This window comes from Pterocles gutturalis, unplaced genomic scaffold (genome assembly GCF_000699245.1).
Source record: "Pterocles gutturalis isolate BGI_N339 unplaced genomic scaffold, ASM69924v1 scaffold1516, whole genome shotgun sequence".
Lineage (NCBI taxonomy): Eukaryota > Metazoa > Chordata > Aves > Pterocliformes > Pteroclidae > Pterocles > Pterocles gutturalis.
Window position 1 is genome coordinate 920 of NW_010097427.1, and position 12,880 is coordinate 13,799.

The 12,880-nt window shown below is 39.0% G+C and overlaps 1 protein-coding gene across 1 annotated transcript in view; it reads left to right on the plus strand.

Annotated features, from left to right (window-relative positions):
- Nucleotides 1-1,912: 1,912 nt before the first annotated feature.
- The window catches only part of LOC104470630 (neurexin-1), a gene marked incomplete at both ends in the record, with an annotated part of 37,362 nt that continues 26,394 nt past the window's right edge, over nucleotides 1,913-12,880 (plus strand). The window contains 3 exons of the mRNA XM_010085983.1: nucleotides 1,913-2,296; nucleotides 9,220-9,423; nucleotides 11,675-11,701. Of these exons, the coding sequence (XP_010084285.1) occupies nucleotides 1,913-2,296; nucleotides 9,220-9,423; nucleotides 11,675-11,701 (615 nt within the window). The remainder of the gene's footprint in view (nucleotides 2,297-9,219; nucleotides 9,424-11,674; nucleotides 11,702-12,880) is intronic.

The following is a 12,880-nucleotide window of genomic DNA, read 5'->3' on the forward strand; positions in this document are numbered from 1 at the left end:
CTGGTATGCCTAAGGTTAGATCTATAGTAAGTGAAATATATGAGTGCAAAGTTTTGCTTCCAAGAATCTGAGCAGCAATACAAATATTGAGAGTTAGCAAAATATAATAGTCTTATCAGTTTTAAAAGAGTGGAAGAAAAAAAGGTCTTTAGTTAACATGCCCTTTTCTTACAGTGAAGACTGGAAGTTCACTTTACATCTATGTGATTATTCAGCTGACACAGAAAACATTCCTGATAATACGTGAAAGGGAAAACGGACCATGTCCTCAGACGTTCTTTAAACATGCTCATAAAGATGCACAAATGCTATGCAAACCTTTGTTCTGTCTTTTTAGATCTCTCCTGATAGCAGGGAGACTGTTTGTAGTGGCATTCAGCCCTTCTAAAATCCATACGTCTCAGGTCTGCCATGGGAGTTGGACCTCCTGAGACCTCTACCCCAAAGAGCTGCTTCTAAGGGTCCAAGCTGTTTAGTGTTCATTCTGCCTATGTTATTGAAGTTAGCCTGTCAAACCAACAGAGAATGAACAAAATACCTAGCTCCCACAGGACTCCATTGCTAAAAGAAAAGCCTAAATTTTAGGATGTATCCAAGTAACAGAAGGATCTTTTTCTGACCTGCTTCTCTTTGTAAAACTCACTTTTTAGTGTGTGAGCTATGGAAATCCTGGATTTCCTAATCTCCTGCACCACTCCCACCTCAGTGGGAGGATTTTTGATTATCAGTGTTACCTTCTGGAATCTGTGTCACGTTGACAGTGGAAATAGTGAATCATGTTAGTTTTGTGTATATATGTCTGATAAATTCATTGTGGTGAATGTGATTCTTCAGTGTCTTGTCACCATTAATACACTTCTAATAGCGTGGCCAGTGGAGAGCAGTGTTGCATAATGTGGCTGGTACAGTATAATAATCTGGTGACCTATATAATGTTTTGATTTATATTTTGCTTGCGTTTGCACCCATATAGAATGTTAAGGAGTCACTCCTGTGAAGATCTACATGAAGATTCTTTTTTGGGGGGGTTATTTTACTTAGTAAAGAAAATTAAATTTGGCTTACATAAGTATGTTCTGTGACTCCATGTACTAAGTTTGGTTTTCTGCCTATTTGAATTGTAAAAATTGGGTCCAACAAAGAGACTCTTTACAGTTGATTACAGTTTCTTTGTTCAGACACTTTGTAGAAACAGAACTTTCTTTTAGGCTTAATTTTGTTTGTTTTCTTTTTAAACTTAAATGGAAAAGATAGTTCCCGATTTCCTGAGGCTCTGTATACATCTTCTCTCCCTCTTTGTAACACCCTCAGATTTCGAGGTAAGTGTCAGAGGCATTGATTTCCCCTCTAGGAGCACATCGCTATCTTCTTAGTGATTGCCTCTCTGGCAGCTGATGAGGGTGTTTTCCTTCTGCAGTTAAAGAAGAAAGTCTTATCCAAAGCCCACCAAAAGCAGTAAGAGTCTTTTAAAATACTGTGTCTTTGGATCCAAACCAGAGACGCAGATTTGCCTCCCAGGTTGCAACCCATTAATGCAACCTCAGCCTGAACGCTTTGAAGCACATGTCAGGTAGTGAAGAGGTTTTTTGTTGTTGTACAAGCAGGATACTTCTGAAAATAACTATCTGTAGAAGATTGGCAAGGTGATTTGGATTTTTTTTTTATATTGCAGCCATGCAGGATTGTGCATAAGTGTTTTTACATCGTTCACTTCCTGACAGTCTTTGTACTACATTGTAATTAAAATAATGAAGTGTGTCTGTTATTGTATAGCTGTACAAATAGAATACCTGTGTTTCATTTATAGATATTTGCCAGGAGCTAATGTGTCATGTAGATCAATGAGTAAAACAGTAGTACCAAAATCTTTTCAATGTCTTGAAAACCGTGCGATTTGTTCTTCTCTTCTCAGGGACCATATCGGTGAACACGTTACGTACACCATATACTGCACCAGGGGAAAGTGAAATCCTTGACTTGGACGATGACTTGTATCTTGGAGGCTTACCAGAAAATAAAGCAGGCCTGGTGTTTCCAACAGAGGTGTGGACAGCGCTTCTCAATTACGGATACGTCGGCTGCATTAGAGATTTATTTATTGATGGTCAAAGCAAAGATATTCGACAGATGGCTGAAATTCAAAGTACAGCTGGAGTAAAACCTTCATGCTCAAGAGAAACTGCGAAACCTTGCCTTAGCACCCCCTGTAAAAACAACGGTGTGTGCAGGGACGGCTGGAACAGATACGTTTGCGATTGCTCTGGGACAGGGTACCTTGGCAGATCGTGCGAAAGAGGTAGGTTCCGTGAGGTGGCTGCGGTTCTGTTTTATAGAGTCCTGCATAATGATTGAAAATGGTAAAATATCATGAACTCTTTTGAGGCAGAAAGAGCATCCTTGATTTCACTTGGTGAGGTGGAGCCTTGCTGTGGACAGGAAGAAGGAACTCTCCTAGAGGAAGGATCTCAGGGATTTTCTAAGATGCATGAAGCAGTATAAGTTGACTATGAAAGAGTCAGCACTGCTAAATGTCTCTTAGAAAATCTCTCCTGTTGTGTCTCATCATACATTGCTGAGTTCTGAAAAGCTTTGTGAAAGTCATTCCAATTATTTTTGCGTTACTAAACGGTCACATTCCAATTCCCAGCTGAGGAATTCTCAGCCTCTTTATGTCATTACCACTGTGTAATTCAATTTATTCTTAAATTCCTCAGTATCACTTTAATCCATGGCTAGAACTTTGGCCATGAGTCAAAGCAAAGGAAGGAGTGTGGGAATCACTATTTCTTACTTAAAGACCCTAGTACCCAAGAAAACAGTTTCTACTTACCTTAAGTCACTGAGTATCCCTCTTGCCTAGAAAGGTAGGTGTGAAGTTGACAAACCCCCTTTCTTAACTGAAAAGGTGACAGCGGCAAGGAGGACAGATGCTGAGGTTAGTTTATAGGAAGAAAACTGTAATTTATTTAAAATTCCTGAGTACACTAATGAAAGATTTTAATGTAAGTAGGAAAACAATAAAAAGCTTAGTTAATATTTTAGGTGTTTATTTTTATTCTCATTGGAGTAGGGAATATTTCAATGCCAGAAGTTGTGTTTTTTCATCTCGCATTTGACACAGTGCAGTTTCTCTTCAAGCTGAAATCTAAATGTAAAGTTTATTGGCTGGGAATGTAAGTTCTTTCCATCTTATTCGCTTCATTTTTGTAGTTAGTTGACACAAAAATGTATTCTTTAAAAATAAAAAACCTGATGAATGTTTTAAGTTCTATGCGAATAGACGTGCATTACTGTAGAATTAATACCCTCATCTTATTAGCATTTGCTAGTAGATTCTCAGTTTCTTCTGGTTTTTTTTTCTGACTTACTTTTGGCATATATATGCCTTTGGCTCCTGGACAGTTATTCAGAGATCTCCAGATTGTTCGGTTGCTGGTGGAGGGAAGCTGGCAGAGGGCATACCCGAGCTGTCTGCTGCATTAGGAAAGCCTTCAGTTAAACATGTCTGGTGTACCACCCTGTGGCAACATTCTGCTATTACATATGGCAGAAGTAAAAATAGGATTTGCATTTTTTTTTTTCATCTTGAGAGCTAGGAAACGTGCGCTAGGGACAAAACCATGCCGATCTGCAAAGAATTTAAAAGCAGATTTCATCATAGCAGTTCCTCATAAATATATTTGATAGATGGCAATATTTTATAGAGAAACATTTGTCTATTTATTTCCCGGACTTTATTTTCACCATCTTCCAGTAGAGAGCTTGATTTTCCCAGTGTGTTCCCTAGTGGGAATGGTGATGCTGTGGTGGTGGTGGTGTTGGCTTCTCTACAATGGGATTTGGTTCCTGTCCAACAGAAATATGTGTGGCAGGTCAGGCAGTACAGGATCATTTCCTGCTCTTGGGTTTCCCTCTCCAGAGAAAACCGCACTGAAAGGAGATCTCTTTCCAGTAATAGTCATATCCCAAATGGTCATGCATTAATGAGATTATAGCTTTTGGGATTCTGAAAGCGATGCGTTGGCATCCTACCACCCAAAGTTGTTATCAGTGCAGTCACTGATAACCTTTTGTGTTGGGTGATATAAGCAACACAATTCTAATTGTTCAAACTAATTTAAATAAAATAGGAACGTGTTCATTTCAACAAACAATACAGTTGCACAAAGAAAAGAAAGCATTAGAATAAACTGTTGGAGATTAAACAACTGGAATATTTAATTTAACGTGAAGTGATTGAGGTATCTTCAGTAAACAACAGCATGTAGCTACTTTTTAGTATCATAATTTATTTTTCATGTTATTTTCTCTAGTATAGGAGTACTGACATCCATATGGGAATGTATCATGTATAATACAGTATCTAAAATAATTGTGGTCAGCTTGTCAGTGCATGAAAAACATGGAACACAACTCAGTTTTATTTTGATTTCAGTATGCTTAAAATCAGTATTTTTTTATATTCATGTGCTTTTTGTCCTGTTGCAAATTATTTTTGATTTTCAGTAAGGTTAAGCATCAGTATAATCTGTAGATTGGCTTTAGTAGATTATGGAAACTACAGCAGATGGACAGACAGATGTCATAGTAATACAGTTTGGCGTCCTGTCTTACGTTGATTGTGGTACATACACACGTACGTTAAATAAAGGAATACAGCTTTCATTCCTTGCATTAACTCTGGATACTTCAGAATTAAAAAAAAAAAGAAAAATTCAGGTGATATGATGATAGAGGATATGAAGAATCATCTGTTCAAATATTATTCTATGTCTGACCTAAATTAACAAATTGGTCCTGCGTGTTCAAACACCTTTACAGTGGCCAAAGTTTGTGTGTGATTTCAGAGACAGCAGGCACAGAGGGTGATTTCATGCTTTAAAAACAGCTCCCTGGGCTGCAGCACAGTCCTCATATTATTGCAGACACTTTGAAACTGAAAAAGCAGGAAAAAAATTGATAATTCTGTCTTTAGGACTTTAGAGGCGCCACAAGGGTTCCAGAGGAAACAAGGTCTTGTTTTATTTATTACAGTACATGCAGTAAGCAGCCTAACTTACCCAACATCACGTTGTTAAAAACAACCCAAATTTGACTGCAAAACTCCTGAGGAAGAACACTGAAATTCAAGTGCTTAGTCCATACTTCCTTCACTTTAATTTAAGTAAGCTGTGAATTGAAGAACAGCATCTATTTGGAAAATTCTGTTTCTCCCCATAAACATCTGGCTGAGCATTCCTGAGGGTAGAAAAGCTGTAGGAAAGTTTCCAGAAGAGTAGGTGCTGCAGGCTCTTCAGCAATTTAGGTAATCCCAGCCCAAGTGAAACTTTTAAGGTCCTGAATCTCCTCTCGTGTCAGTACTCTGTGCAGCCTTGGTGATAGGCACAGAGCTGATTGACATCATATATACATAGGAATTAAGAGTATCCAGCCCTGGAGATTGCAATCAGAAACAAACTGAAGAAGCAAAAATGAAGGGGGAACTTGAACCATTCAGTGGTTTTCTTATTCCTTTGGATGGTTTTTAGAACAGAAGGAGCAAGGGTTTTTAATTGTCAGGTTTATAAAAATATTGGAGAAAGAATGCATAAAATAATTGTATCAATCTCTGAATTATATCTTTCTGTGTTTTTCTTATTAATAACTCTACTACCTACACTTATATGCTGCCAAAGAAAATTGCCAGTAATGTTTTATAAGGACTTTCTGCTATTTTTCTTTTCAATGCTATGCTTCCAACACTGAAGTGGTAGTAAAATTATTATTCCCTGCCATGGAGACGCTGATGCTTTTAATGAATAGCACATTTGGAGCTAAACTTGTGGTCTATTAGCATTTAATCTAATAAATAAGAGGAAGCTGAACAAGAGAAAAAGGACACTGCCAACACTTAGGTGAGGACAGTTAGCGGTGTAGATCTCAAAGAAGGATGAGACACACAGCTCTTTGGAATTAGTTGGTCCAGAGCAAAAAAAAGTAAAAGTTAGGGGCAAAAATTAAAACATATATTTAGCTAAAATGTTCCTTTGTGGTTTGCAGAACGGGTGTAACCCGCCCTGTCTCTGCTCGTTCGGATCACCTTGCAAATTGACAGTCTGTGCTGGACAACTGAAGTAACTGCAGGATGGAAACATTTCCATTAACCAGCTGGAACAATCTGAAAGCAAAACAAGCCCTTCCTTTTCATCTCAAAACCTGTTTTTTCCTACTGTCTGAAAAAGAAAGTTCTCCACCAAGTACAACGACAGGGTAAGAAGGCATTGCCACAAGGACACCAGGAAGGGAAGAGCAGCTCCTTGTGCTGTCAGAGGTCTCGTACACGTACTGCTAGATGCCTTCTGTCCAGCCAAGACCAACAGAACACGGAAATTTGCAGAGCCGGGAGCAATGCTGAGTCAGGTGGAAGAGATGCCAAGTTGATAGATAATTCACACAGCAAAACCCAGCTTGCCATCTAACGAGAGGTGCACAATATGGACAAAGCATCACTCAACCTTCTCCATGCAGCAATCGCTTAATAATGGTTTAACAACAAAAGGTTTTCCTAACAACACTTCTGTACCAGCGTTCTCATTCCAAGGGAGTAAACTGAACGTAGTTGTATTTTTTTTTTTTTATTTTAAGAATACATAGCATCTCCAATCTTCAGTCATGGCTCTCAGGGCAGTGCTAAATCTTCTTTGATCAGATCATCCCTGCTACCTGCCAGTTTTGTGCGGGTTTTGTTTTCTGTCATCCCTTTGTGTTTAGAAAGCCTGCAACTTGGGAGCTCCCCGTCCTGAAAGGAGCTCGTTGACATGAGGGGGTTTTCTCATTGCCCCAGAGCTTTTAAGTCATTTGATCTTCTGTTCAGTCTCCTTGGTCTGTTCTTGGAACAGCTGTTTCCAGAATAACTGGCGCAGTATGGGTTAGGAGGATTGAGTGTCTAATCACATCAGGTCTGTTCACCATGATGTTAAATACTCACAGGTCATCTCTGATTAAATTAAGACAGTTCCTTCTCTCCTTTTTCCTGTAATTTTCTAAAAGACTGAATAAATATGGGAAAGCTGGCAAACAGTGCTGATGCTGACAACTTTATTTTACATAAGATAATTTTTTTAGCAACAGACTTCTAGTGTTGTTGAATGCTGTTCATCCTGTAGCATCTGATTTTGCTCAGTTTATGAAAACCATGAATAGTATTAATGTGTCTTTCTTAATAGATGATAGAAAATACCTTTTATTTTCTCTTAGATTAGCATGTTGCTTAAACTTTGATGCTGAACTTCTTTAATTGCCTAAATCATGTGTGCCCTGACGAAGATCTTGGGAGCTTTTCATGCACAGACTAGACGCTAGGTATAGGAATGGATTGTAAGCCCCTGCTTGCTGCAACACCCCTCTCCCCCCCCCAAAAAAAAAAACAAACAAACAAAAAAAAAACCAAAAAAACAAATCACCTCCCACTGAAGACTCTTTGACTTGAAATCTCTTATCAGGTTGGTGAGGGTTAAGTATTTAATCTCGTAAAATTTTAGGTTTAAAATATGCAGAAAACATTATTACCTGCATGGTAACAGACTGCAGTAAACGGAAGTGGAGGGAAGCTTCTTAGAGGTGTTCTCTGCTGTCTTCTCTTTCTGCTCATTGCTTGTTTGGCCTGTTATTGGGCAAGTAACTGATATTTTTTTTTCAGAGAGCTGAAGTGCCCTCAGGGTTGCATCTTTTTCTAAGAAAGATTCTGTAGCATCTTGTTTGAACCTCATCATCCAACACTTCACCAGTTTCTAAGATGGAGGGGTTCTGGGTGGGTTACAGAAAGCAGGAGACACGTGGAAGAAGCGAGAAGGTCCCTAGGGAATTAGTGTTAGGTGAACAATCAGATGTGCATTAAAAGGGGCCACTCAGTATATTTTGCCATTCGGGTGGTGGCTTTAGTTATGTAGTGTGGTTAGTCCTGCATGTTGCTGCAGACCCCACTGAGATTCCTGGCGGTCTGCCCACTGGCTGTTGGCTTGGGGTCAAGGATGTCGCTCCTTCACTGCTTCCTCCACCACGATGTGCTGCTGTCCAGGAGCCTAAACGCCGTTCCCAAAGGCTGTGGTGGTGAACTGGCCGCAATGCTTGAGTGTCCTGCAAAAAAGGACGTTTCAGAAACATGTGTCCTTTGCTTTCTAGGAAGTGCTGTGCCTCCCTGGGAGCAGAAACGCAATCTTGCTGCTACCTTGTTCGTTGCCAGCCTGGAGGCTGGGAAAACAAGACTTGTGGCTGGCTGGTCTGGGTCTCACAGGCTGTGACCCCTCTGTTGCCAAAGCCACTCACCGGGAGGGTTTCTTGTGATGTCTGCAAGTGACAGTTATTTGCTTGTCTCCGGCGTTTTAAGATCTTACCCTCAGTATGCCAAGTCCAGGCTCGATCCTCTCGTTGAGGCTGTCGTAACGCTTGTGCGCGTGGCTTTGATTCTATCGTTCCATGGTCACTGTGGGCATGAAGCAATCTGCGCTCCATCCAAACTGCGCTGGGGTTATTTACCCGTTTCCGGCGGCTTTTTACTGACTGGATGGTTGTGATGGGTTTGCCCTTAGCTGGGAGCCAACCCCACACAGCCGCTCTCTCACTTCCACACACCTCACGGGGATGGGGGAGAGAATTAAAGGGGAAAAGGGAAAAAAGAGTCATGGGTTGAGATCAGACCCATTTAATAATTCAACTGCAATAATATTGAAAATCATAATATATACAAATGAGCGATACATGGTGATACAGCTCACCACCTGATGAGCGAGGCTGGTAACTGTGGTGGTAGCAATCCTGAGAGGTTTATACATGAAGTATCCTAAGGTAATTTTCTAGGTTGATGATAGTCAGACGTGACCTTTTAGTAGGCAGTAAGGTTTGCCTGAATACTTTTTGCTGGCTTTGACCTCTTTTGAGGAGTACAGGCATTTCTTTACACGGGATTTTACCCATCTGCTTGAAGATGCGTACATGAACGGCTAGCTCATTAAAAGAGCCATTTAGTTTCTTTCAAAAGCACCAAAATATGCCTTTTGAAAAAAACCAAAACCAAAACAAAAAAAACAAACCCAACTTTGCTTATGTTTCCCAGCAATAATTGTGATATGCAAGATGTGATTTTTCTGTGTTACACCAAGTGGATATATATTTTCTGTCTTTGAGCATTTTCAGTAAATGCAGTATAATTCTCAAATAACGGATTTTCTCCTTTGTTTTCAGAGGCAACAATTTTAAGCTATGATGGAAGTATGTTTATGAAAATCCAACTCCCTGTTGTGATGCACACAGAGGCCGAAGATGTTTCTTTACGATTCAGGTCCCAGCGAGCTTATGGCATTTTAATGGCAACTACTTCTAGGGAATCCGCAGATACCCTTCGTTTAGAGTTGGATGCAGGACGAGTTAAACTAACGGTCAACCTAGGTAACAAACCCTTCTTCCAAGAAATTAACATTTTCTTTACATTTTTCTTTTTGCTTGCAAACATTTCTGAAACAGCCTGTTTTAACATTAAAAGTAAACCAAAATGATATATCAACACACGTCAATGCAACCTTTGCGTATGTACATCTACACACAAGTACATGCCCATTATTTCACTTTATTTTGTTTTTCTTTTGCATTTTTGTGTTCTTTATATAGTCAACATAATCCATCACAATATTTTTGTACTATTGTGTATTCTAAAAAGAGAAGACTAGTTCATCAGTGGTATTTTTGGGCTAAATTATTACTCTTTGTTGTGGAAGATTGTTCTCCTTCCACAACTTCTTCCCAGTAGCAATTCCCCAATTTAAATGTGCAAGCAGGAACAACGTGTATGTAGGTCAGTCTGGTTTTACCTCCACCAATTAATGTACAACATGCAAATGTATCAAAGAATTTCTAGTTTTAACACTGAAAATGTTGCAATTAGATATTCCCACTGATGGATTTCTTGGTCTCCTTTTTTTAGGTGTCAAATCTATAGTAAATCCATTTCCTCTTTTTTAAACGATTCTGTAGTGGTGTTTTTGTAGTATCGAACGATAACCCTTCAATGCCCAAAGACTGCGGCCCTCAGCAAACAGCCGTGTGAACACAGGAGGCACAAGCCCTTTTACAGAAAAAAAAAAAAAAAAAAACCCCAAGTTGTTTTTCTGGTTTGAAATATGATAGATAAAATGTTAGGTTATGGTTTTCTCTGGTTTTTAAAAAAAGGAAATAAATGAAGCCCTTCTGCTGTGCTGTTAAGTAAATCCAAGTCAGGAGGTGAAAGAGAACATTCAGGGGAACAGACATTCAGTGCAGTCATTCCCATGCAGTGCAATGCTATTTCTAAAAGGAATTAAGTATTTTATTGTTTTGATCACAGACAAAATGATTTCCAGAAAGTGTGGGGAGGAAAAAAAAAGTAATAAAAATCACCTAATGCTCCACTTCATAAAAGTTTTGCTAACTGAAATCCTGTCCTGCTGTAAGATTTCGGAAGGGAGAAGGAGAAGCGGAGGTTTTTGGTGTTTCCCCTTCTCTCCCAGTCCCCTCCAGTGCTGAGCGGGGGCTGCTGCAGGCTGTGCCCCCCACCCCGGTCCCTCCCGCCCCCCGATCCCCGCAGCGCTTTCTGTAAAAGGGGATGTGCCGGTGCTGGTCCTTGGCTGTTTGCAACCACTTTTCTGATGCGGTTGACGACACATGACAAACTCAGCTATATGGAAACAAAATCTAGGTTCGATGGTATATCTGTTCCTCAAAGGTGTAAAGCAGGAGTAGCTGTGCAAAGCAAGGAGCGTGGCAGAGAGGTTTTTACTGGAATAAATGCAGGCAGCCTAGCAGAGGATTAGGTCATTCTCTTTGTACACAAAACACTACCCTCTGTCAGTTTTTGCCTACTTCTATAGTTCAAGAAAGTAAATAAATCCATGCCCTAGTTATATTGTTTCTTCCTCCAACACCGCTTTTTTCTTTTTTTTCATTTTCTTATTTTTTTCTTATTTTTTTCTTATTTTTTTCTCCTCTTCTCCTCTTCTCCTCTTCTCCTCTTCTCCTCTTCTCCTGGTCAGGCAAGGAAATAATCTGCAAATAGACAGGATTCTCAAATTATCAGTGTTTATAAATATGTCATTCTTTTCAGTATATTAATGTAGCTTTAAATGTAGTCACTTTTCATTTCTTCAGTTTTTACACTAAGAAAATATAAACCCCCAAAACCTTATTCCTAGGCCTGGGTAATGAGCTTGGCGTTTTACTACGTAGTTTTGGCAGACGAGCCTTTGAGGTATACTATCCACAAGTTGTCCAAGATGTCTGGTTGTGGCCTGGCTTGCTCGCTGACCCATTGTGACGGAGCACTTTCTGATTGCACCGAGAGTAATCACCTGTTCTTTCACAGATGGGGAGAAGGTTGCAGCCTGCCTCAGTTAAGCATCTTTGACGTTTAATCCTGATTTTTTTCACTTAGATTTGTCACCATGTAGCTTTGTTTGAAATTGGCCATTTTTACCCTATTTGTCGTTTCTATTTCTAAAGATTTATCGCAGTATATCTGGGTTATAACAGTATGTAAAGACTGATGATATGGAGTGGCCATATTTGCATGTGTCTGTCCCCGGAAGGGTGGACTGTGATTTTATTGGATGTCTGCAGCTATTACCTTGAAGGATAAATTTTCATTTTTCATCTATTCTTCCCCATCTAGACTGTATCAGGATTAACTGTAATTCCAGTAAGTGCCTATTCAAACTTTTTAAAACGTTTTTTTCCACCATTATAAAGTATGCAAACTAGATGAAAAAGATTGCGGAGAGCTTGCAAGCGCTTGATAGTTTATTAATGAAATGTGATGATTAATTATTGTTGTGTAAAAAGTCATCATATGCCCTGGTGTGTATTTTTGGTCCTTCTCATAGGAGATAACTTTTAACTAGAATATTAAAAAATATTCTACAGGTTGTAAACATCCATGGAGGAAACGGTACCTGTAGTACTGTGTAGCTCTAGATGGGCTATTTCAGTTCCAGCAGCCATAGAATTTTTGAACCAGCATTTCCGATAAGCTATCGTGTATTTTTCCCCTGCATCCTTCTAGTTTTCTTGACATTTTACCTCCAGCTTGCAGTGAGACTGTTGGAACATAATTGCCCGTAGTAGAAGAATTTCTATTTTATACTCCTCCTAGACAATTAACTGTATTTACTGGCTGCTTATAAGACAATTGGGTTTGCTAAATCTTTTAGTTTTATGGAAACACAGTATATTACAGTAAGGACATTATTAAGTCTGAGAATAACCGTATTTCTATGATGATTTTTTACACTCTAATCATGTAAGAAACCTTAAATTGAACATTTTTTCTCTGTGATATGCATGTTTATGAAACAGAGGGGAACATTTGCCAGATGAATGGACTAAATTTTAACTTCTCTGATATTATTTGGATTAAGAGGCTATATTCTGAAAGGAGAAAAAGGACTGTGATTTTATTTTGAGTCTATGGAATTCCTGAATGGTGTCAACAAAATTATTGATAGTAAGTATGGTAGATTTGAGTTTTGGGTGGTTTTCCTTTTCCTTCCTAACAGGTTTTGCAAGCCAGAGGACTGGCTTTATGCAAATCTAAACAACAAACTGCCTAGGTAGAACTTGTAGTTATTGATAGTTTTCCAAAAGATATTAACATAACATCCCATAATAGTTTTATAGTCCACAAGGAAAAATAGTGTACTGCAGTTCTTTGTAAAGTGTCATCTGCTCATATATTTTTTTCAATTAACTTCACAGCATTTGTAAAGTTATCCAGCATTTGTTTTAAAAAAACAAAGTTTTCTTGGGGCAAGTTTGTAATCTAAACCATATTTAAATCCAGACAGACTTTTCAATACGGTAAAGGAAATGCTTGTAGGTA